At 44.8% G+C, this 26,224-nt stretch overlaps 1 protein-coding gene across 4 annotated transcripts in view; it reads left to right on the forward strand.

The window, feature by feature from the left end:
* The window catches only part of LOC146042541 (beta-2-glycoprotein 1-like), a 68,477-nt gene extending 42,560 nt beyond the window's left edge, over nt 1-25,917 (forward strand). For 2 of the 4 annotated variants that reach the window (XM_083162600.1, XM_083162598.1), the window contains 7 exons: nt 354-456; nt 1,415-1,491; nt 3,746-3,848; nt 4,969-5,045; nt 5,992-6,171; nt 11,578-11,775; nt 22,038-25,916. In XM_083162600.1, the coding sequence (XP_083018726.1) occupies nt 354-456; nt 1,415-1,491; nt 3,746-3,848; nt 4,969-5,045; nt 5,992-6,171; nt 11,578-11,775; nt 22,038-22,108 (809 nt within the window). In that variant the 3' untranslated portion in view covers nt 22,109-25,916. Of the gene's footprint in view, nt 1-353; nt 457-1,414; nt 1,492-3,745; nt 3,849-4,968; nt 5,046-5,991; nt 6,172-11,577; nt 11,776-22,037 lie in introns of all 4 variants that reach the window. The other 2 variants (XM_083162597.1, XM_083162599.1) reach the window with 2 other exon arrangements.
* Nucleotides 25,918-26,224: the final 307 nt, after the last annotated feature.

Here is a 26,224-nt window from a genome sequence, read left to right on the forward strand (position 1 = left end):
AGTAAGCAAGGACTTGCTTTTCATTTCAATGGTTCCTGACAAATTGGGTGCGGGCGCTGATGCCATGTGACATCAGCCAGCCAATCCGGGGAGGCAGGGACACACCTGAGCTTAGACAGGCCCGCCCAGATTTTCTATGGGCGCGCCCACCGTTTTTGTAGGCACGCCCATGAAACGCTGGTCGGCCCCATCAGAGCGCCCCCTGCCTGTCACTCAGTTTATATAAAACTAAAAATGCTATTACATGTCGTTAGTGCATAATTACCTTTAAATTGAAAACTAGAGATAATGTTTAATGCATCACTATTGGATTACATATACTAGCATATACAATCAATCTCTTGTGACTGTAGTGATCTCTGCTTGTGAAGAGCCAACCAGCATAGAGAATGGATACTTCGTAAAGAATGGATATTTGATAAATGGAACACTGGTCCAGTATAAATGCAATCCCGGGTAAGTGTGGGGAAAATGCCTATATTTGCCTCTATATAACTTTGTCCTCATCAATGTTACTGTATTGCTGAGAAGTATCCTCTTCTTTGATGAGCCATCATCATTATTATTATTATGCATTGAACCAGCTCTGCACTTACAACCAGATTGCTCACTGCCCTGACATTCCACATACTGTAGACTTCAATCACACATATGATTACTTGTTGTAGATGTGTACTGATCGACAGCAATTAAATCACTACACATTCCCACGTGTGAGCAATCTGTTGCCATCGAGCCTCAGTCATTCAATGGTAGCTGCAACCAAAATGCTGTGGACTCAAAATCGCCCATAGAGGAGTAATAGAACTACATCGGAATCCCAACTGTTAAAAGCCAGACAGTCAGGATAACAAATTAAAGGGGGATATAAATGGAGAATAGAACCTGGAGAATAGAACCACACCCACAAGGGGCTTTGTAGCGCTTGCCCCTTCTCAGAGTCCTGGCAGTCAGATTCCTATGTTGGTCTAATGAATGTTGGAATCCCAACTATCGTAAGGTCATACCACAGTGGGTGGGGCTAAAATGATGCGATTATGCCACTTTAGCCCCTCCTCCTCAGAGATAGGCAATTCAGGTTAATTAAATGCCAAGGTCAGGGGGTGGAGCGGGTGTCCCCCAGAATCTGGGAGGGTTGCCCACCTTTCTGGGAGGCCGGGAGGGGGACCCAATTTTGGGGACCCTCCCGGCCATTCCCAGACGGTAAGCAACCCAGTCATACCATACTTTTAACCTGTATGTGTAATATGGTCACAAACCAAAATAGCTGAAAATACAGAGCAAATGCTAACTGTACCAAAATACAATGTTCATCCATTTTCTGACATTGGATAAATACTGTATGTAGGTCAGAAATAACAAATGATTATCTGTGTGCAATAAAAACGAATGATCACATGTTTTCCCTGTACAGTTACAAACTTGAAGGTCATGAGGTCACAGAGTGCCTGGAGGACAATACCTGGTCTAACCCAGCTCCTGTATGCAACAGTAGGTTTTATCATTTTACTGCATTGTATCCTGATAATACTACCAGAAAGGTGTACAATGGTGGTCCAGAATATTTTAATTACTTTAATTATATTTTGTAACTTTTTCACATATCTATAGTATAAGAGCTATGGCAAGCACAATTATTACAAAGGTTCGTATGTAATAAAAACTGGAGGGCAGAAGAGGAACTTAAGTAAATTCAGCAATAAGCAATATTTTTAAAACAGTTCAATTGGACTGTGTATTACAATTGGTGAACTGTAATAGCATCCGAGTTGGCGGAGGCCTAGGATTTCGGCCAAGTTTGCCTGTATTTTTAATGTGGCAATCATTGAAAGGCAAAACCAACCTGTTTCTCCCATTTTTCAGGGGGGTTGAACCAAGGACTGCGCTGCTATGCACCGGTTCCTTGGTCTCGCAAGCCAGCCTGTGACTGCAAGTAAGGTTAGACTTTCCCAGGCTGCAGACACAGAGGGACACCGCAATGGTCTCCTCTGAACTGTGATTGCAGCGCAGTGCCACGAAATTGCAGATGCAGGTAGGTGGTGATATGCACTTCCTGCATATGCATTTCTTAAGGATCGCATATGATAAGTCATATGCAATCCAAGCTGAATCAGGCCCCCTGTTACATCTCCCCGCATATCTCATTGCATTTAGGGGGTGATTCACATGCGAGTGGATATGTGAGCGTACATATCATCTTGCATGCTAATGTGTGGATTTGCTTGGTGGGGAGGGATGAATACAAGCAGCCTAGCTGACAGGTCTGAATCACCCGCTTAGTTTAGTTTTAATAGTTTGTGCTATTCTCCTGCAGATTTAGAATTTCCTGTTATTTTTAGCCTTATGTATTTTGGGGTGGGTGGTTAGTCGCACAAGAGCACCGTAATATTTGTTTTTTATTTCTGTATTGGATTTAGAGTGGCCAGCGTCTTTTATAAGTATCCAGAAATTTTTCTTTCTCACATTCAATGCTTCTCAGCTATTACACTGGATACAAATTCAAATTGATCTCTGCCCTTAAATCTCTGCTGGTTGTTGCTCAAAGAGCAAACTGACACTTTGTTGTTAAATACTTTATACAATGTTTGTACAATAAATTGGATGGATTTCCTGTGTGTCTTTCTATATATAATAATAAAGAAAGGCACAGTACTATGGATGTCTCACTGATATAGCCTCTATTATAAGTGATTTAGGAAAAGCCAGGTCAGTGTGCTTGGTGCATTAGTAACATATTCCGGCAACCATGTTCCTTTAGATTGTTTTTATTTTGCGTGAAAAACTGATTGGTCAGATTTCCCTTACAATGTCAGGATCTCCTGGCAGATACACGGGTTCAATCAGTATTGAGTTATCATTGTTCACAGACTGTTGTTCCAGTACAAGTCTGTAATGCACATTTATTTTATATTATATTTTATATACAGATATTGCCATAGTTTACACACTGTTATTAATTGAATAGTTCGTCTGCAGCGGCGCTGCTTTCTTTATTAATGCTAACACAGCGTGGCACAACTATCAGGCTTTCCAAATCACATAAATCATTGAGCTCAGCAATAAAGTAGGCTGCTCTTACACTGACACAGCGTGGCACAACTGTCAGCATTACATAGGGGCTCAGAGATACGGTAAGTTGCTCTTATAAGAGCATTTGTATTTAGACGCTGGGTGTAGTACTCGATATCAGCCCTCACACGGAGGGAGTGCTACGGAAGACGCCACACACACAGACTGTGCGCCGACGTACGTTCCGCTATCGCTTCATCAGGGCACGCCCCCCCCCCCCGCTGCTCAAATCCCTGAGCTTCCATGCGAGCGGGTGTGTACGCTTACACATCCGCTCGCATGTGGATGAACAGATGAAAAATCATTCGATAGTCATAATGAAGAGTAAGCAAGGACATGCTTTTCATTTCAATGGTTCCTGACAAATTGGGTGCGGGCGCTGATGCCATGTGACATCAGCCAGCCGCCCCGGGAAGGCAGGGGCACACCTGAGTTTAGACAGGCCCGCCCAGCTTTTCTATGGGCGCGCCCACCGTTTTGGTGGGCACGCCCATGAAACGCTGGTGGGCCCCATCAGGGCGCCCCCTGCCTGTCACTCAGTTTATATAAAACTAAAAATGCTATTACATGTCGTTAGTGCATAATTACCTTTAAATTGAAAACTAGAGATAATGTTTAATGCATCACTATTGGATTACATATACTAGCATATACAATCAATCTCTTGTGACTGTAGTGATCGCTGCTTGTGAAGAGCCAACCAGCATAGAGAATGGATACTTCGTAAAGAATGGATATTTGATAAATGGAACACTGGTCCAGTATAAATGCAATCCCGGGTAAGTGTGGGGAAAATGCCTATATTTGCCTCTATATAACTTTGTCCTCATCAATGTTACTGTATTGCTGAGAAGTATCCTCTTCTTTGATGAGCCATCATCATTATCATTATGCATTAAACCAGCTCTGCACCTAAAACCAGATTGCTCACTGCCCTGACATTCCACATACTGTAGACTTCAATCACACATGATTAATTGTTGTGTACTGATCTACAACAATTAAATCACTACACATTACCGCGTGTGAACCTCAGTCATTCAATGGTAGCTGCAACCAAAATGCTGTGGACTCAAAATCGCCCATAGAGGAGTAATAGAACTACATCGGAATCCCAACTCTTAAAAGCCAGACAGTCAGGATCCCAAATTATAGGGGGATATTCTGCTTCGTGGGGGTCCAAGACCCCCGTCAAGGGAGAATAGAACCTGTGGCGAGTGCAGCAAGCCACCAAACCCGCAAGGGGCTTCGTAGCGCTCACCCCATGTCAGAGTCCCGGCAGTCAGACTCTGACGTCGGTCTAATGAATGTTGAAATCTCGACTATCGGAACCACAGGGTTCCAACTGTTGTAATCTCCTCTCCGGGAGAAGCCTGGAGAGGAGACTTTCACCAGGACTTCGGGGGGGGGGGGGGGGGGGGGGGGGCATGAGTGTGACATCATTAAGCCCAACCCCCAGGACGGAAAATAACATGGTTTGCCGATCTCCGTGGTGGGGGTGAGGCTAAAAATTTAGCAATTATGACACTTTAGCCCCTCCTCCTCCTCAGAGATAGGCAATTCAGGTTATTTAAACGCCAAGGTCAGGGGGTGGAGCGGGTGTCCCCCAGAATCTGGGAGGGTTGCCCACCTTTCCGGGGGGCCGGGAGGGGGACCCAATTTTGGGGACCCTCCCGACCATTCCCAGAGGGTAAGCAACCCTGTCATACCATACCCTTAACCTGTATGTGTAATATGGTCACAAACCAAAATAGCTGAAAATACAGAGCAAATGCTAACTGTACCAAAATACAATGTTCATCCATTTTCTGACATTGGATAAATACTGTATGTAGGTCAGAAATAACAAATGATTATCTGTGTGCAATAAAAACAAATGATCACGTTTTCCCTGTACAGTTACAAACTTGAAGGTCATGAGGTCACAGAGTGCCTGGAGGACAATACCTGGTCTAACCCAGCTCCTGCATGCAACAGTAGGTTTTATCATTTTACTGCATTGTGTACTGATAATACTACCAGCAAAGGTGTACAATGGAGGTCCAGAATATTTTAATAATTGTATTCAATGTGTATATTTGAATGTATATTTTGAAACTTTTTCACATATCTATAGTATAAGAGCTATGGCAAGCACAATTATTACAAAGGTTCGTATGTAATAAAAACTGGAGGGCAGAAGAGGAACTTAAGTAAATTCAGCAATTAGCAATATTTTTAAAACAGTTCAATTGGAATGTGCATTACAATTGGTGAACTGTAATAGCATCCGAGTTGGCGGAGGCCTAGGATTTCGGCCAAGTTTGCCTGTATTTTTAAAGTGGCAATCATTGAAAGGCAAAACCAACCTGTTTCTCCCATTTTTCAGGGGGGTCGAACCAAGGACTGAGCTGCTATGCACCGGTTCCTTGGTCTCGCAAGCCAGCCTGTGTTGGCAAGTAAGGTTAGACTTTCCCAGGCTGCAGACACAGAGGGACACCGCAATGGTCTCCTCTAAACTGTGATTGCAGCACAGTGCCACGAAATTGCAGATGCAGGCAGGTGGTGATATGCACTTCCTGCATATGCATTTCTTAAGGATCGCATATGATAAGTCACATGCAATCCAAGCTGAATCAGGCCCCCTGTTACATCTCCCCACATATCTCATTGCACTTAGGGGGTGATTCACATGCAAGTTAATATGTGAGCGTACATATCATCTTAATGCGTGGATTTGCTTGGTGGGGAGGGATGAATACAAGCAGCCTAGCTGACAGCTCTGAATCACCCGCTTAGTTTAGTTTTAGTAGTTTGTGCTATTCTCCGGCAGATTTAGAATTTCCTGTTATTTTTAGCCTTAGCTTTCTTTAGCTGCAGCCTTTCCGAGGAGATACTGAATCTATTTTCAAATGTTATTATGTGACTTTTCTTCTTCCATAGAAATCTATTGTCCTCCACCTCCAGAAATCAATGAAGGCATCCTCGTGGCAGTGAAAAAAGCAGAATATGACGTCTCCGAAGTGATATATTACATGTGCAAAAGGAACTTTTATACGGATGGATCAAACAGTGTTACCTGTATGGACAATGGCCAGTGGTCTACAGGCCCAGTGTGCAGAGGTAAGAGGGTCACCATGGGCAATCTGTTCTTATAGATACAGTAGATTGATAAGTGGACAGACAGAGAGACAATTACTTTATGTGGCATCACTTGGTATCCACAGCACATCGCAAATGAAGGGCCTGATTCAGACCTTTTCCATAGGCTGCCAATACTCACAGGCTAGTGAACAGGTAAATGCTGCCACCCCGGCCCCACACTGCCGACAGCATCCGTTCCCTAGCATGCAAGCGAATGCATTCGCATACCCATTCGCATTCGATGGTCGCTCAGGATAGTAATAAATCGTTTATGTGGTACATTGGACCTAATTCAGGTCCGTTGCTCATGCACATTTCAGTGCATGTGCTGGGTGCGTGCACACATAGTTAACAAATTGTTTGCTGAGTGCACACACCCATCTTTGCGGGCGGAGCGCGGGGGAGGAGTGGGGCAGCGGGCTGAACCAGTAGCATATGGTTCATGGCCGTTCCCATGAGAATGCTGGGTTTGGTACATCTCCCCTGAATTGTATATATATATATATTTATGTATATACCTAACCCTCAATATTCCTCTACGCGCTATATACAGAATTATAAAACAACTGTACGTATAGGCCGCCCAACCACAAAGTTCCCTGAGGGCTAAGGGAACAAAGAACCACAATATTTCCCACAATAGTGGTGAGGTGCCAATTTGTAGATATACAGTCCTTATGAAATCCTCCAACTTCAATTATTGAAATTGGATTATTTCATAAGGACTGTATATCTACAAATTGGCGCCTCACCACTATTGGGGAATATATATATATATATATATATATATATATATATACACAGTATATATATACATATCCAAATGTTCTAGCACTCACTGATACATGCAGGTAACTGCTCCTGTTGCCATCCTCATAATGGCACTACACATGCCATGTCTCCCAAATACAATGCAGATTGACGGCAGCACTCAGTATAAATTAACACACGACACACAGCCTGGTCTTATGCCAAAGTTTCAATGCTGTTGCACTCACCATTTATGTGCTCTCACACCCACACCTCAGCGTCAGCGGGAGCCGCGCGGCAGCGTCGGCTACTCATGATGACGTCACCAACTGTGCAGCCATCACAATAGTTACAAACAAGCTACAAGACAGAAATTTTACATGCTTAGCAATAAATGTAATATGGGCATTAGTGTGCCGAAACATATACAATGGACATAAAGACATACTGTTAATGCATACAGGGATTAAAGAAAACAATTTAGACCTAAAGTTTCATTGAGACCGTGAGGGCTCAACGTGTTTAACAAAAAGATCCACCTTGATTCCCGCTGAAGAAGCAATAAGTGGGGGGACATGGTCGATGATTTTGTGTTTAAGCGCAGTGGGTGGATGTCCCATCTGCGCATAATGACGAGCGACAGGTTGTTTGCTGTTACCTTTTAATACTGCCGAATTGCTTGGCAATGCTGGGCCATTCGTATCTTAGATTGACAGTCGGTCTTTCCGACATAATATTTGCCACAAGGGCATATCAATGCGTATATAACGAATTTTGTTGTACATGTTAATCTAAAATTAATGCTGAATTTTTTTTGGGTGGTAGGATGTTTAATTGAATCTCTGACCAACATGTAGCCACAAGTGGTACAGCCAGTACACTTAACACAACCGTTCTTTGGAGCCCCAATAAACGGAACAACATTAGTTTTTTTCTAAATCAGTGACATCGCTGTGAACTAAATAATCGCAGAGGTTTTGTCCCCGCAAATAGCTGGTAATTAACTTTTTATTCAAAAGGCCAGGTAATTCAAGATCTTCCGATACTATCGGCCAATATTGTTTAACAGCTTGTTTGGCCGTATCACTGTTGGTATTATATCTGTTGGCCCAAAAAAGTTTGTTCTTAGATACAGACTTGGATTTACGTTTTAAAATTTTATCATGGGGGATTGCTAATACTTTTTGTTTGGTAAGTAATAATTGCTTACGATCATACCCCCTATCTATGAACTTAGAGATCATAGTGTCCATCTGAATCTCCAAATCTGCTGGGTCACTGCAAATCCTACTGACACACAATAGTTGTGAGTAAGGAAACCCCTTAACAACTGAGGGAGGATGAAAACTAGTGGGGCTCAGCAACATATTGCGGTCCATAGGCTTTACGTATAGAGAAGTATGCAGGGTACAGTCTGCCAATGTGATGCGAACATCAAGGAAATCAATGGTGGAATAGGACCAAGAATGTGTAAATTTTATGGGGCTATTACTGTCATTTTGTTTAGTGATAACATCCACCAACGTGGCAAGTGTGCCGCTCCACAATTAAAGCATGTCATCTATGTAGCGTGCATAATAAAACATGCTACTATAGATGATTGGGTTTGAAAGAAAAATATCATGTTCCACCACCATCATGTAGGCATTTGCGTATGATGGGGCCACTGAGGACCCCATCGCACAACCAGCCAACTGGAGGTAGTATCGACCGTCATAGTAAAAATAATTTTTGGTCAACACCATCTCCAAAAGATGGCAAAAAAATTCCACGGGTGGCCCTTTGTAGTGTGAACTGGTGGAAATAAGTTTGCGTGTCGCGGCAATACCCTCAACGTGAGGAATGCAGGTGTATAACAAACTCACATCAATACTACTCAATATACACTTCTCAGGAACATTAGTAAGTTTTTTCAATGCCAACAATAATGCTGTAGTATCTTGTAAGCTGTGTGCAAAATGTTGCATCACAGGCTGCAGGTATGAATCAAGATATGCTGACACTACCTGTAAAATTGACCCCCTGGCAGATATGATAGGTCTGCCAGGGGGGCAAACCAGGTTTTTGTGTACCTTAGGAAGCATGTAAAGTAGAGGTTTTTTAGGGAAATCACACGTGAGCAGTTTTAAAACTTTTTCAGTTATAACACCGGCTTTACATGCGCTGCTAAGGTATTGATCCAACTCACATTTAACAACGGCCGTGGGATCAGCATCCAGCAGCCTATACGTGGCAGCATCACTCAACTGTTTACCATTTTCTGCTTTATAATCGGACAAATTTTGCACGACAATAGAGTTGCCTTTGTCGGCGGCCTGAATAACAATGTCCCTCCAAGAACTCAAAGCTTGTAAAGCCTCAAATTGGCTTTTATTCAAATTAGCATGTTTCCCAATGTTACTGGAGTTAGTCACAGACTTGTCAATCAATCACACAAACGATTTGATTGATGCACATTTGTAGAAGGGGGATCAAACTGTGACTTGGGAGCCAATTTGTACAGTTCAGGGGGTACATTATCTTGTACATTCGTGGTTTTGTGAGTCCCAAAAAACTCTTGGATTTTGAGTTGACGATTCAATTTATGAGTTTCAACTTTCCATGTAAAGGGATCAAACCTAGTTGTAGGCACGAAACTCAATCCCTTTTGCAAAACATCATATGCGTCTTTGGTGAGCGTTATTGAGGAAAAATTAACTACTCTTTGTTGCGACTCTGGGGTTTGTTTGGTTTGTTGTCGCTTCCACTGACCCCCTCTTCTACAGGGTCTACGTCCTCTGCGTGCTGTGCCCGGGTACGTATCCCTAAAGGGACAAATGGTTTCCTGGGTCTCCCACGGCCACGTCCGCGCCGTTCATTGTCACTAAAAGAGGCGTTAGACGAGTCGGTAATATTACCACGTCTGTATCTGCGGCGAGCAGGATAGGTCTTCTCATTAGAGGAACCTCTTAGCCAGCTGTACAAGTTCTGCGTGTCATAAATCGGCAAACACTTTCATATATTTTTCTCGTTTGTATTTGATCAAGTCCTGTTTATAGGTTTCCAGTTGTTGCTGTAATTTTTGTAGCCAATCATTGGTATGGTCATTAATCAGTGTCTGCTGGTGCAATAATTAAAACTGGGCAATTTTATACTTTGCCAAGCTTAATTCCTTTTTGGACTCTTCGATAACTAATAATAACATGGGCCCTTATTCTGATCGGTTCGGAAACGGCCGCATGCGGCCGTTCCGCCGATGTTTTCGCTCTGCGCATGTGCAGAGGGCACTCTGCGCATGTGCAGGCGAAATCGCCGCACACTTCTTTTGACCGCCGCAAAGGGGGCGGATAGGGGCGTGAGGGGCTACTTAGCCTCATTTCCCTATGCATACGCCCCGCGTTTCATGGGCGTTCCCATGCAAACGCGGGGCGTATGCATGGTAATGAGGCCATGACACGCGTGTAGGGGGCGGGCAGCTGACATCGCCGGATGTCAGCTGCCCGCCCCAATACAAGATTTCACACGGACAAGTGTCCGTGTGGTCTTGTGTTGCGGGACCTGGTGGAGCGTGCGGCCCTGCATTCGATGTTTGGCGACCATCGAATGCAGGGGCAGCTCCCAAGGTGGAGGAGGCGTATCCCCGTCCACTTTCATACGGATCGCCACATATCCGCGTACGGACGGAGGTGGCGATCCGTACGCAAGGCGGCTCCCAAGGTGGAGGAGGCGTATCCCCGTCCACTTTCATACGGATCGCCACATATCCGCGTACGGACGGAGGTGGCGATCCGTACGCAAGGCGGGGATTCGTCTGTGCGGTCGGAGCCGCATATGCGGCTCCGGCCGCACCGATCAGAATAAGGGCCATGGTTGGGAGAAGGTGAACTGCGCTTTGAGAAGGGGAGCAGCTCTAATGAAACGATTAATTAGATAGTGAGAATTTAGCGCAGGGGTGAGTGGGGAATATAAACGAGTGACACCTGTAAAAATAAATTGGTTAGTTATAAAATGTTTTTACTCCTTTTGGAGTATGTTTTTGGTGTGTACGCAGCAGCACTGTCATACAGGATGGTTGGGATACCGGGATCCTTTCATTTTCTTCTTTTTTTGATATTGGTTGAGCTTGAGACTTGAAACGTGTTGGAGACTGGAGGAGAGAACCGAGCCGCCCCACTGCTACCCGAAGCACCCGTACGGAAGCCGCTGGCGTCATCAAGCCGCGTCCCGGGACTGAAGCCGAAACTGAGAGATTTCATCTAAAGCGGACAGCATCCAGCTGAGGAATACCGCTGCCTCCAAAGGTTAGGGTTAGAAGGGACAGCACAGCCACCTTTCCACACACCAAAAACATACTCCAAAAGGAGTATAAACATTTTATCACTAACCAATTTATTTTTACAGGTGTCACTCGTTTATATTCCCCCCTCACCCCAGCGCTCTATTCTCACTATCTAACTAATAATAACAAGTCGAAGGAACACTTGTTAAGGATTGCGCACCATTTTTTACAAAACTGCACATATATATATATATATCTATATATATAGATATATATATATAGATATATATATATATATATATATATATATCACAAAGCCATGTACATTGTTATATTATACTCTATAACGGGTTTCTCCTTCTTTGTTGTACATACAGCTAGATGTAAAGTGCCGGTATATCGCAGTCGGGTAATTTACAAAGGGCAGAAGATCTGGGTCACGGAAATTGATGAGGGGCTAGTGCATCACTCAGAGAATGTGACATTTTTCTGCAAGAGAAAAGATGAATCCTGCAGTTACACCGCCTCTATGCAGTGCTTCGATGGTGATCTCCCACTTCCAGAGTGCTATGCAGGTAAGCAGATTACATTACAATCCTCCTATGCCAAGTGAGTCTTGTAAACTCTCCGCATCAGAGGTGGAACTACCATTGGTGCAGCAGATGCAGAGCACCGGGGTCCCTGAGGACTAAGTAGCCCACTGTCACCCTCTTCCTGTCACCTATCATATTATATTTTTGCACCTGGGCTCACCACCCAAAAGTTCAACCAGTGCTCCGGATGATAAATCTGATGCAGAGTTGAATGTAAGTTGAGTTTGAAGACAGATCTTTTGTGTTTGCCCACTGCACTTGCTTCAAGGACCCAGGGCCTGATTCTGTTCCGCTCCCTCACGCATTCGCAGGTCCCCAGTGAAGACAAGTGTGGTTAATGCAGGGTCCTGCACCTAAATAAGTCTGTTTGCACACTTTGTTGCATGCAACTCTGAATTGGCCCATATGTCAGCAACCATTTTGTGGTCTTAAAAGAAGGATTTTAGAGGTTGCTGACCATCGAATGATGTGGAAGGTGCACGCATATCTGAGTGACTCTCAGGGCTTCTAGATATGCGTGCACACTCAACAGGAACAGGGCGGGCAGCTGACATCCGGTGTCTACTCCCTCGGCTTCTGCCTCATACACACTAGCCAATTTTTTAAAAGATATCACTCATATCTTTTATGCGCACTCCGGCAGCCTGAATCTTGTGAAAAAGGGCCATATCGTATAAGTTTAAAGCTACAATAAGAAACATTTTTGCGAGAATCAAAAAGTGAGAGATTTTGGGAGTTTTCCCTTTTTAAAGCGACAATCATTTACACTGCAAAACCAGGATAATTTTGCCATGTAGTTGATTGCCGCTTTAAATAAATGGTAAAATTCGCCCAAAATCTCTCACTTTCTGTTTCTTACACATTATTACATTTGGCATGGGACCTGGCACGCCAAGAAGGGATGTTTGGCGTGACTGCAGCAATCGTCTATGAAGATCCATCTGTACAGGAACTTTGGGCTTCAGAAAAGCCAACTGTTTTGTTATTGTACATAACTGTGGTCAGCTATAAATTTCCTTATAAATAGCTGGAAAAAACTAACACTATGTTAGAGCGAGAATCACAGTTTTATATACATGCGACAAATCACTGCGAGAGAGAAAACACATACCAGTCCCAAGGTAATGGGCTGTCTCTGGCTGATCCCCCATGGGACACTTTCTCTTATCACAAGTGAAGCGTCGTATCATTTTTTTCTGACCTTTACAAACTGTAATTTCTGTACTGTAAAACAATCATAAACTGGTTTGATGCTCATTGAGGGCTGCGGTAAAATGAAATCAGTAGAAAACTTAAATAATCTCACTTCGCAACAGAGTTAACATACATTGCTGAGTGGAACCTGACATGGAAAAAATTACATTTTGCATATATACACCGGCCACTTGTTGCGTTTTGGGTTCTGATTACCTTCAGGTTTTGGGTTCTAATGGGTTTTGCCAAAACACCTCCTAAACATTTTGGGTTCTGATTTTTTTTTATTTTTTAAAGCATAAAAACTGTTTTTTTTGCTCCTATGCTATTAACCTCAATAACATTAATTTCCACTAATTTCCAGTCTATTCTGAACACCACACAATATTGTTTTTAGGCAAAAGGTTGCACCAAGGTAGCTGGATAACTATGCTAAGCCACACAAGTGTGTGGCACAAACACGTGGCTCATCTAGCAGTGGCAATGCAGCGGCAGACAGGATGGCAGTTTGAAAAACTAGGCCTCAAAAAGACCCCTATCTGGCTTGATCATGTTTACCACCAGCCGAGGAGCAGTGGGCGATTGGTGCAGCAATGCAATAGCTGCAAAGGAGTGGAACCTTCTGACCATAGGTGGTGACCAGCTGAGGAGCAGTGGGCAATTGGTGCAGCAATGCAATAGCTGCAAAGGGGTGGAACCTTCTGACCATAGGTGGTGACCAGCTGAGGAGCAGTGGGCAATTGGTGCAGCAATGCAATAGCTGCAAAGGGGTGGAACCTTCTGACATCAGAGGCGACGACCAGCTGAGGAGCAATGGGCGATTGGTGCAGCAATGCAATAGCTGCAAAGGGGTGGAACCTTCTGACGTCAGAGGCGACGACCAGCCAAGGAGCAGTGGGCGATTGGTGCAGCAATGCAATAGCCGCAAAGGGGTGGAACCTTCTGACGTCAGAGGCGACGACCAGCCGAGGAGCAGTGGGCGATTGGTGCAGCAATGCATAAGCTGCAAAGGGGTGGAACCTTCTGACGTTAGAGGCGACGACCAGCTGAGGAGCAGTGGGCCATTGGTGCAGCAATGCATAAGCTGCAAAGGGGTGGAACCTTCTGACCACAGGCGACGACCAGCCGAGGAGCAGTGTGCGATTGGTGCAGAAATACAATAGCTGCAAAGATGTGGAACCTTCTGACCACAGGCGATGACCAGCCGAGGAGCAGCGGGCGATTGGTGCAGCACTGAGTTGTTCTGCGAGTGTGTATCTGTTTTTCTCAGTTTAATATCCAATAAGGCCACTATCTGGCTTGATCATGTTTACCCCCAGCCGAGGAGCAGTGGGCGATTGGTGGAGCAATGCAATAGCTGCAAAGGGGTGGAACCTTCTGACATCAGAGGCGACGAACAGCCTAGGAGCAGTGGGTGATTGGTGCAGCAATGCAATAGCTGCAAAGGGGTGGAACCTTCTGACGTCAGAGGCGATGACCAGCCGAGGAGCAGTGGGCGATTGGTGCAGCAATGCAATAGCTGCAAAGGGGTGGAACCTTCTGACGTCAGAGGAGACGACCAGCCGAGGAGCAGTGGGCGATTGGTGTAGCAATGCATAAGCTGCAAAGGGGTAGAACCTTCTGACCACAGGCGACGACCAGCGAGGAGCAGTGGGCGATTGGTGCAGCAATGCAATAGCTGCAAAGGGGTGGAACCTTTTGACCACAGGCGACAACCAGCCGAGGAGCAGTGGACGATTGGTGCAGCATTGATTTGTTCTGCGAGTGTATATCTGTTTTTATCAGTTTAATATCCAATAAGACCACTTTCTGGCTTGATCGGGTTGCCACCAGCCGAGGAGCAGTGGGCGATTCGGCAGCCTTCGGCAGGCAGTGGCAGAATGGCAAAAGTGTCCAGCAATTTTGTGGGCCACCACAAACATCTCCTGCATGATCCTGTCAATTTTTAGGCCGTCTTCCAACAGCTTCTGGTTGTGTGATGCAGGGTGAGAGTGGCATTGGCAGACTCCCTGAATAATATAGGGCATATCCTCATCTGCAATACAGTGTCTGTGAATGTGACACAGTTATGTATGTGTTATCTGTGCTTAAGATACAGTGCCTACAATAACAACATTGCAGAATGGCTTCCCGGAGACACCTGTAACACCCTATCTAAGGCAGTAGATGCACCCGCAGAGAGGTATTATATGTATGGCAGTAGAATGGAATGGAACCTACTGACCAGACATAACCAGTCGACGACCAGCCAAGGAGCAGTGGGCCATTCCGCAGCCTTCGGCAGGCAGTGGCAGAATGGCACACAGTCATGTATGTGTTATCTGTGCTTAAGGTACAGTGTCTACATTAACAACATTGCTGAATGGCTTCCCAGAGACACCTGTAACACCCTATCTAAGGCAGTAGATGCACCCGCAGAGCGGTATTATATGTATGGCAGTAGAATGGAATGGAACCTACTGACCAGACATAACCAGACGACCAGTCGAGGAGCAGTGGCCAATTCGTACAGCAATCAATGACTCTCAGCAGTGGGATTGGGCAGCTCTGTGATAATTACCACTTGAGCGCAAACAGTTGTATGTGATTAAAGACGAGTCCACTTATCTCACATATCAATGACTCTCAGCAGTGGAATTAATGAATGGTGATGCAAGATGGAATTGTCCTTGGGCCCTCCCACCCACCATTATGCTGCGGAAATAGGACATGCACACTTTAACAAACCAAACATTTCAGCAACAGGGCCTACAAAACTGTGGCTGAAATGATTGGTTTGTTTGGGCCAGTACACAAAAAAAAACTATTCATATCTCCCTGTAATAACTGGCTCTACAGAGACAAGATGTCATTGTCTCTCGTAATCCTCCACCTCCTCTGATTCCTCGCCCCCTTCAGTGTGTACTTCCTCATCCTCACAGATTATCAATTTGTCCCCACTGGACTCCACATTCACAGATCCCATTATAATCATAAATCCTGGTCTTCATTGAATAATTGATAATTAATTTTTATAAACATCATCTTCTCCACATTTTGCAGAAGCAACCTCCTTCGCCGCTCACTGACCAGGTTCCCCGCTACACTAAAAACTCTTTCGGAGTACACACTGGAGGGGGGAGATCGAGCCAGTTTGTACAGGGGCTTCCAAACTGCCTTTTTTTCCCTGCCAGTACAGGTAAGGACTGTCTGACATGTCTCCTTGGATGCTGTCACCAAAGTAATCCTCCACCATTTTTTCAATGGTGACAGCATCCAATGCAGCGACAGTAGACATGTCAGCAATCGTTGGCAGGTCCTATAGCCAGCGGGTTGAGTGGGAAATCACAGCTGTTTCCTCGCAGCCACAGGTGTGGGAGAAAATTAAGGAGGAGCTGTGGCCATGTCACGGCCCCCTTCAGATGACAATCTTCTGATCAGCAAGTCTTTGCCCCTTAATAGACTTGTGTCCTCCGGAAACAGAGACACAGCATATGCTTTAAACCGAGGAACGAGCACGGTGGCCAGAATGTATTCCTCTAACAGACTGACCAGCCTCGTATCCTGGCAAAGCATATGGAGGGCATCATCCACAAGAGTTACATGCTTTGTGGAATCGCAATGCTCTAGCTCCTCCTTCACTTTCTCCAGCTGCTTCCGCGACAGCCTGATCAGTGGAATCACCTGACTCAAGCTGGCAGTGTCGGAACTGACTTCACGTGTGGCAAGTTCAAATGGCTGGAGAACCTGGCACAACACGGAAATCAGCCTCCACTGCGCCTGAGTCAGATGCAGCCCTGCTCCTCTGCCTATGTCATAGGTGACTGTGTAGGCTTGAATGGCCTTTTGCTGCTCCTCCATCCTCTGCAGCATATAGAGGGTGTAGTTCCAGCGCATCACCACCTCTTGTTTCCAGCTGATGGCAGGACAGGTTGTGGCATTTTTGCTGCCGCTCCAACCTTCGGCAGGCAGTGGCAGACAAGTGTCCACAAGCATCTCCTGCAAGCTCCTGTCACTTCTGATGAAATGCTGCACCACCAAATTTATTCTGTAGGCAATTTTACTGGAGTTGTCTGACACCACAAATCCCTAGGAGAGTCTAAGGGGGTTAAGCCACTGGGAGATGATTTCCCTCAGTTTCTCTAAGAGGTTGTTGGCGTTGTGCCTCTTCCTGAAACTGGTGATACACAGCGTAGCCTGCCTTGAAAGGAGCTGGCATGCAGGAGATGCTGATGCGGAAGGCGATGCATCTACCCAGTGGACTGTCACACTCATATAGTCCTTAGTTTGCCCTGATCCACTTGTCCTCATGCCTGTAGTTAAGTGGACAGTGGGTACAGCCGCATTTTTCAGGGCACTTTTTCTGATGTCCCTCTACATCCTGGGTATTGCCTGCCTAGTGAAGTGGAATCTAGATGGGATTTGGTACCGGGGACACAATACCTCCATCAACCATCTAAATCCCACTCCACTGATGGCGGACACCAGACGCACGTCTAACACCAACATAGCTGTCAAGGCAGCAGTTATCCGCTTTGCCATAGGATGACTGATTTCATCCTCATGGCAAACGACTGTTGGACGGTCAATTGCTTAGTGAAAGATGTAGCAGTCTTAAGACTTCCCCTCTGGGATGATGACTGACTCCCAGCAGCAACAGCAGCAGTAGTAGGCGTAGCACTGCAGGATCCTCTGGAGGAATCCCGGATAGAAGAGGAGTCATGGCCTGCAGGTCTCCCCCCGAACTGAATCGAGGAGTAAATTGACGAAGAGGGAGTTGGTGGTGTGCTTTTCAGGCGATTGGCTCCAACAGGAGGACCAAGGGATTTAGGTGTCCCTTGACTGCTAGCCACAGTTCCTGAACTAAACACTGATTTACGAAGCGTCTTCAGGTGACGTATAAGGGAGGATGTCCCTAGGTGGGCAAGATCCTTACCCCTGCTTACATAAGCTACATATGGCAATACATTTGTTGTCCGGATTCAGATAAAAAAAATTCCAGACAGTAGAGGTGGATTTATTGGTCTTCTGCCCAGGTATGACAATGGGCTTTTTCATCCCATGGACAACTGTTTTCCCACCTGGTGCCTCATTTAAGCAAACCACCTCAACATCCTCCTCGTCAACTTCCTCCTCAGCGCCAGCTACATCAATATCCTCCTCTCAGTCTACAACATTGACACCTTCATTATCTAAATCAGGAACTGCGCTGTAGGTGATCCTTCCAGCATATGCAGAGGGAGTGCTGAAAATGGTGGAAGGAGCCACCTCTTCCCGTAGAGTGATGGGAAGGTCAGGCATATAAGTTAAACTTGCATTTACTGGTTTATTTATATTATCAGTTCAGGAGACTGAGCGGCCGGGACGCTGCACGCATCTACTCTCCTGCCAGTGATTACAACACACTGTGTCCAACAATAGGGACATTGTAGCCTAATACTGAATATGTGCGGAAATATCAGTGTGTTCATCTGATTCAAGCACCCACATATTTCATTAACACATAATAAAGGTATTACTGACACATACTCCCCCGCCATGTCAGGATTGTTATATCCTTTTTAAATATGTCTATTAGTATTTGATTGTTATATGTTTGTTTTAATAATTTCCCAGTTCTTAATTTGATTATTAAAAGTTATATTTTATTAAAAACTTATTATTTTGGTGCACCGCACATAGACATACTTCTCGTTAAACCCCAGTCTTTAATTATTAATTATGCACCAGCAGAGAGATATTATATATACGGCAGTATAATTAATTAGGCACCAGCAGAGAGATATTATTTTTATATGGCAGTATAATTAATTATGCACCAGCAGAGGGATATTATATTTACGACAGTACAATTAATTAGGCACCACCAGAGAGATATTATTTTTATACGGCAGTATAATTATTAATTATGCACCAGCAGAGAGATATTATATATACGGCAGTATAATTATTAATTATGCACCACCAGAGAAATATTACATATACGGCAGTATAATTAATTATGCCCCAGCAGAGAGATATTATATATACGGCAGTATAATTATTAATTATGCACAACCAGAGAGATATTATATATACGGCAGTATAATTAATAAGGCACCAGCAGAGATATATTACTTATATACGGTAGTATAATTATTAATTATGCACCAGCAGAGAGATATTATTTATATGGCAGTATAAATAATTAGGCACCAGCAGAGAGATATTATTTTTATACGGCAGTATAATTAATTAGGCACCAGCAAAGAGATATTACAGTATTTTTATACAGCAGTGTAATTATTAATTATGCACCATCAAAGAGATATTATATATATACAGCAGTATAATTAATTATCCACCAACAGAGAGATATTATATATACGGCAGTATAATTAATAAGGCACCAGCAGAGAGATATTATTTTTATGCGGCAGTATAATTATTAATTATGCACCACCAGAGAGATATTATATATACGGCAGTATAATTAATTATGCACCAGCAGGGAGATATTATATATACGGCAGTGTAATTAATTAGGCACCAGCAGAGAGATATTATTTTTAGACGGCAGTATAATTATTAATTATGCACCAGCAGAGAGATATTATATATACGGCAGTGTAATTAATTAGGCACCAGCAGAGAGATATTATATATACGGCAGTATAATTTATATGCACCAGCAGAGATATTATGTTATTTAGTAGATGCACCAGTACACTGTTAATGTATTTATTTGTCAGACTCAGTACAGTAGATGCACCAGCAGAGAATATGTTTACTAGTTATATAAGGCTGTAAAAAAACACCAGCAGGGAGGTATTATACAGCAGATGCACAAGCAGACTGGTATACAATTGGTTAATAAGTTTAACAACAGTGCACACTGCACAGTCATATACACTTGTCTGATTGAAGTGGCCAGGTAGAGGTACTACTGACTGGGCTGGCAGCCAGCCACTGGCAGTGCAGAGCACACACCACCAGAGCATACAGTGGCACTAGTAGGCACTGGCAGTCGCCCCAGCAGCAAAAAAAACACAGCTCCCTAACCTACCTAACCTAACAAAACTCCACACACAGACTATCAAATCTAACAAGCTCAAATCACGAGTGACAAATGGCGCTGGATGCTCGCTATTTATACAGCGGTCTGGATCTTGCGAGAATCTGGTGCTGGGCAATGGCGTTTTACCTGCGCGCCCGGATTCGAGTCAGGCGGGAAGCTCAGAGCGCCACTCGGATCTGGGCTCGGATTAGTGACGTTCGTGCATGCTTGAATCTGGGAAATCCGAGTCCGCACATCTCTATTATACACCTATACTTAGTGCAGGTGTAAGAGTTCTTGGCACCATGGGCAAAACTTCAAGCTACTGCCTCCTCACAACCCCACACTGCCACCAATATTCAATTTCCAGCTGCTCGAGTGAAAGTATGGAAGTGACATCTTAGAAGTTCACCAGCCGCTACAAGGATTACAAGGATTTTTCCCTCATAGAAATCCTTAATTTTGAAATCGACAAGGTGGAGTCTCCCCCCCTGCCAAATGGTAGAACTGGCCCTGTATATATACTGTACATAGAGTTATACACATTTGCAATTTGCATATCTAGCAACTGTCCTGATTTTCACGGGACAGGCCCATTTTTGGGGACTGAGAGGGACGAGGGAGCGGGTACTAATTACCCGGGCCCAGGCTGGAGGGGCCGGGGGGGCCCTGGTCCGATCCCCCCCTTACACCTCTGTCCCTCCCGGGCAGCAGCAGCACCACACACCTACAGCATGTTCTGTGCTGACAGCAGGCTCAGCATGAGCGTCTCACTGACAGAGTGAGAGTTCATGCTGAGCCTGTTGTCAGCACAGCACATGCTGTACGTGTGTGCTGCTGCTGAGGGGGGGGGGGCAACAATAACACCTCCCCCCATGACTTTAAAGTGTGTTTTGGGGGGGGTGGCCTAATCGCAGGAGGTGGTCATGCCTTCCGCAATTAAGCCAGGCCCAAAAAATGTTGCCGGGGCCCGGCATATATCTTGGCTGCCCTGGTGGTGAATATATGCAATGCTCATGCATCATGTCTCTGTTCACAGTAGACAGAGAGACTGTGTTTATGGCCATCAGCACACAGAGAGTTGGGCATGCCCAGGGCCAGATTTCCCACTAGACCCGTTAATATGTTAGGCAGTATGAGTGGGTGGACATTTGGAGCAGGATGATAGCAGTCCACCAACATTAATCTGAGGAACACAGGTATTTCTATATTTATGCTCCATTGGTCCTCCCAGCACCAGCCTCCGCCCTCACATATCACATGACTTTCTCTGCATCCATTCAGGGAGAACACGCAGCACTAGTGGTAGATATAAGAAGGGTCTTGGGGCAAATTCCAGTATTTTGAAAGAGTAGTTGTGGGATTGAGATCAGGGGGGTTATTCTGCTTGATCAGGCTGTGAATTCGTAGCCCTGTGAGTCCACCAAAGCCCGCCTTGCAAAATTCAGACCAACTAGTAGAGATATGAATTCACATAAAACACTGCATCAGCACTATACTGTCCCAAAATGGTATTTGCACATTTGTAAATTAGTCTATCAGTGGAAAATCCTCTGACAAATCCCAAGCGATGGCAGTCTGGATGGAATATAGAAAACTGTCACATAAGAGCAGATGCAGGAAGCTTAGAAATATAATATTGAAAATCTCATAACTCAGAAAGTTAAACACGGGGAATATCACATAATTACACTCAAATAACATTTTAAGCAAAAAGGATAGTTTCCCTTTGATAAAGATGGTATAAGATTTTGAATGGCAGCTTGTACATTTTTACCTCATGAGTCCTGTTCACGTGAACGACAAGTGCTCTTCCAATTAAGAAACTGTTCAGCTATGAGGCTCCCGTAAGGCATGGGATGCTAATTTAACCCTGTGGGCTGTTATGTACTTGAAAGTGCCACAAGGCGCCTTGTAGCTGAAGAATGATTATTCGCTTTAGGTCAACAGAGAGGTACACGTCCTCACGGGTACAAATACTTATGATGCAGACTTATATTGTGCTAAAAATGTTGCTTGTTTCACTATTCTTTAGAGCCAACCTGGGTGCAATACACTTGGTTCTCCAAGAGACTTGTGTCAGAAATTGATCCATGCCAAGAATGAAGAAGAGATACTACTAGACAACGTACTACAGTCAGAAGACAACAACAAACCCGCTTCTGTAATATCAATAAGCCAGACCTGTTGTTAGTAAACAGTGTGACATTGCAGGCTGGTGGAGCCATCCTTTATTGTACACGTTCTGGCTTTGGTTGTAGATGTGATGACATTGTTGTTATGGAGGTGGCGTGTGATATTGTTTTATGGTTTTCTTTTTTTGTGTGTTCAGATGGAAATTGCACAATTGTGCAATTTTAACTAGATACATTTCATTTTAGTGCAACCCTTCATTTGCCGCTACATGTATATAATAGGATTATATAAGATTTTCTTGTGTCTCCCTTTCCATCATATCCTTCTTTTCTTAATGAAGAAACACACTGAAAGAACTCATCAGGAAGCTTCAGGTAGATGTCTGGTAAGGGACTTTAACTTGCCATCTTGGGAGCCCTCTGGCTTCTGGAGAAAAATAACTGCCGGGAGAGATTGAAAGAGATATTGATTGAATCAGTGACATTTTCAGAGCACACTCCCTGATAAGCACTTCAGAATCTACAAGCAGCTTTTTTTTCCCCATCTACAACAGGGTTCTGGACAAGATGGCGGCTCCTCCAGTGTCTTCAGCAGCAACTGCATACCCTCCAACATGACCCATTCCATTAGGTACAAAAAGTTCTGTTTCTGGACTTCCCTGCCAGTGGCATTTGCAGAAGTGGGGCTGCAGCACAGTCCAAAATTCAAATAGGGGAGCCACACCTACGGCCACCCCAAACATCAGTGTCCTGGACTCACGGGCAGTTGATGTGACCCCCCCTCTTTGAATTTTGGACTGATCTAGAGCCCCACCTCTGTAACTGCCACTGGCAACGAAATCCAGGAACAGAGCATTTTGTACCTAATGGAATTGGTCATGTTGGAGGGTATGCAACTGCTGTGGTGTGTGTATGGGGGAAAGGCGGGAGCTATTTTCATGTTTAGAAAATGTATTCTTGTGTATTATGTGAAGTTATTTCTAATTAATATAAAACATCACCTATTCTTAAAAAAAAAATCTGTGTCTCGTAAATTTAGTATGTGTTTATTACCAATCTGTGTAGCAGTGTATGTTATTCATGTTCAAGCTGCATTTTATGTAAATTTGTATGCACTTAGTGGTAACGCTGATAACATCACCTTCCCATAATTCATTTCTGTCTCCTTTAATGCTACTGCCAGCCAACAAATTTTTATGCACAATGTGGTCATATTCTGAGACCATAAAACAGATCTCATCCTCCATTTAAACTTTCAGTTATCAATGTTGTTATTCCAAAGATTTTGGGCACACAACATTTTTTGTCTTCCCACCTCCATTTTTGTCAGTTAATTAGGACTATTTCTGTCAGTTATTTCAGGTCATTGAATGGTAGTTTCTTCTTTCAGTTATTACAGTTCATCAAAATTTCTACTGACTCCAGGGGAAGACCCAGAACAGGTTCCCTATGTAAAAGTTCTGCCCAGCTTACACCAACTGAGGAGGATGCACTAAAGGAAGAATTGTGGTAGAAACCCTGTTATCAGTGTTTTTACTGCATTTTGGTATGCAGGCAAACCCGCATGCCGGGATTTTGCTGCAGGGTGTATCACCAGCAAAAGCTGGCGATATCCCATAGAAGCTGCAGGGGGTTTCACCAGCAAAAGCTTGCAAATCCCCATAGAAGCCTAGGGGCTTCTTACCACGACCCACCGCCACCCCGCACAGACCCCTGCTGACCCACCGTCACCTGTGTCTGGACCAGTGACCTCCTCCTCCCTAGCCCCGTACATCCCCTTCCAGGTGCAGGGAGGAGGAGGCGGAGCCTGTCCCGAAGCAGTAGCAGGCAGCAGCTGGGTAGGAAGAGGGGGAGCCGCCGTGGACCCACTCACCCTCGGCCAGGACATGCTCCCTCGATCAAAGTTCTTTCTGGCGCATTCCGCTGTAAGGTCTGATCAGGACCCTAGCCCCCCATAAGACATGGCCACGACCCAACTGCACCATCTCACATTGGTTGCATCACAATCAGTGCACATGTGTTCAAATGCATAACCAGACAGACAAACAAACAGACCACTGAATTATATATAAGCTATAGTACTGAGTTTGGTCCAGATCCATAGTGCTCTCAGCAGGTCCACAGGGACTGGATATGGCGTGGCTCAAGTTCCAGAAGAATGACAAGTGGGCACTTTTATGTGTGATGGTGTGCACACTCCAGGAAAAGTGGGTATGGCCTTGCAAGAAGGGGTGTGGCCTCAAATGGATCGCAGGTTCTACAAACCATACTCTCATTCCCATCACGCTGGGGCAATGGAATATTTGGGGATAGCTTTAGTGGGTGAAAGGATGAGAGTGTGTGTGGGGACAGGTGTGGCAGGTGACAGGATTTGGTTTGCATATGCTCTTTATGGGGTGGAACACAATGAGGCCAGGCTTAGGCAACTTATGAATCAGTGTTGGGGCTTCCAGAGCCTGTGGTAGGACTACATATCACAGCATGCCCTGTACAGGTGCTGCAGACATTTTATCTCCTTATAGCCCCCCTCAGTAAACTACTGTAGATGTAATGTGCCCTCTGTGATTTGTAAATGCTCTTCCTAGGGAGGACAATAAGGCAGCCCGGCCATACCTGCCTACTCTCAGGAATGGCTGGGAGGTTCTATGATAAGTAGGTGGCACGCTTGGCTTGAAAGCCACAAATCTGGGCATTTGTATCAGGGTAGTGATGACAGTGATGATGCGATCATGCTTACACACCCATCCTTGCACCACTCGCCTATTGCAGTGCAACCCTCTGTGGTGCCGACCTGGCAAGTATCCGCCAGATACAGATGCTTACAGGGTCTTCTGCTACTTGTAGTTCCACAGTAGGCACAGGCTGAAATTTGTCTGTACTACAGAGGTTCCTTAACTTTTTTGCATCATGGCGCCTTAGAGCAACCCAAAAAATGTCATCCCACCCCTAAGCCGAATGTTTATTAATGAGAAAAAATGTAATTAAGCAGAATGTGTTTTTATGTCATCCTTAGGGTCAGGTGGGTGTGGTATGGGGGTCCAACAGTCGGGATACTGTCAGACAGCTGCAATTGCCATGCTGCGAGGACCCCCCATGGAGAAAATTCCCCCTTTAAGTCGGGATTCCGGCTGTCAGGCTTTTAACAGTCGGGATTCTGACGTTGGTCTACTGACTGTTGGAATTCCTGACTGTCGGGGGTTAATCCGCCACCCGGTCTGTTATGTGGTAAGCGAAAGGATTAATTTCTGTTTGCCAGCCACAAGCACTAGTTTTGCTAGTTACATTGATCACAAATAATTAGAATTGGTTCTGAACCACCACCCCAGTGTCCTGTGGCACCCCAGAGAGCCACGGCATACAGTTTAGGAACCGCTGCTGTATTAAGTAATCAGGCTGCAGCAGAGGCTTAACTAGTGTAAGGCAGCCCCCGCTGCCGCTTGGGGGAGCGAGCAGCAGCGGGGACTGCATGGGCGCCCACAATCATTATCCGACATGCTGCCGCCGTGTGCCACCCGCCGGGAGCATGGATGCGAGTAGCCCGCATACAGGAGGCAGATAGCAGCACGATCATTGTGCTGGCCGCTCGCTGCCTCCCACCCCCCGCCTCAGGCGCACGCAGCGGGGCAGAGACAGAGGCGTCCTTTCACCTGCATATCGCGCGGCTCCGCAGGACCAGAGAGCTGAAGATCTCTCTGACACTGGGAGCGGCAGGCACTGAGCACGCAGCGGCGGGCACCTGGAAGTAGAAGCAGTGGTACATTGTGGTACATGTGTGTGTATGTATGTATGTATATATATATATATATATATATATATATATATATACACATACATATATATGTGTGTGTGTGTGTGTGTGTATGTATATATATATATATATATATATATATATATATATATATATATATATGGGAAGAAGGGGGGTTTTCCAGAGGGCGCTAGCCAATAACAATCAGATGCAATTCGGTTTTTACCGTTTAATATAAAAGTGAAAAAAACCTTATTGGGGTATCACAAATACATCTAATATACACATACAAATAAAACTGCTTAATACAGGAAAAGGCACATATGCTTGTACAGTTTC

The sequence above is a fragment of the Crinia signifera genome, chromosome 19 (assembly GCF_055691185.1).
Source record: "Crinia signifera chromosome 19, ASM5569118v1, whole genome shotgun sequence".
Classification (NCBI taxonomy): Eukaryota; Metazoa; Chordata; class Amphibia; order Anura; family Myobatrachidae; genus Crinia; species Crinia signifera.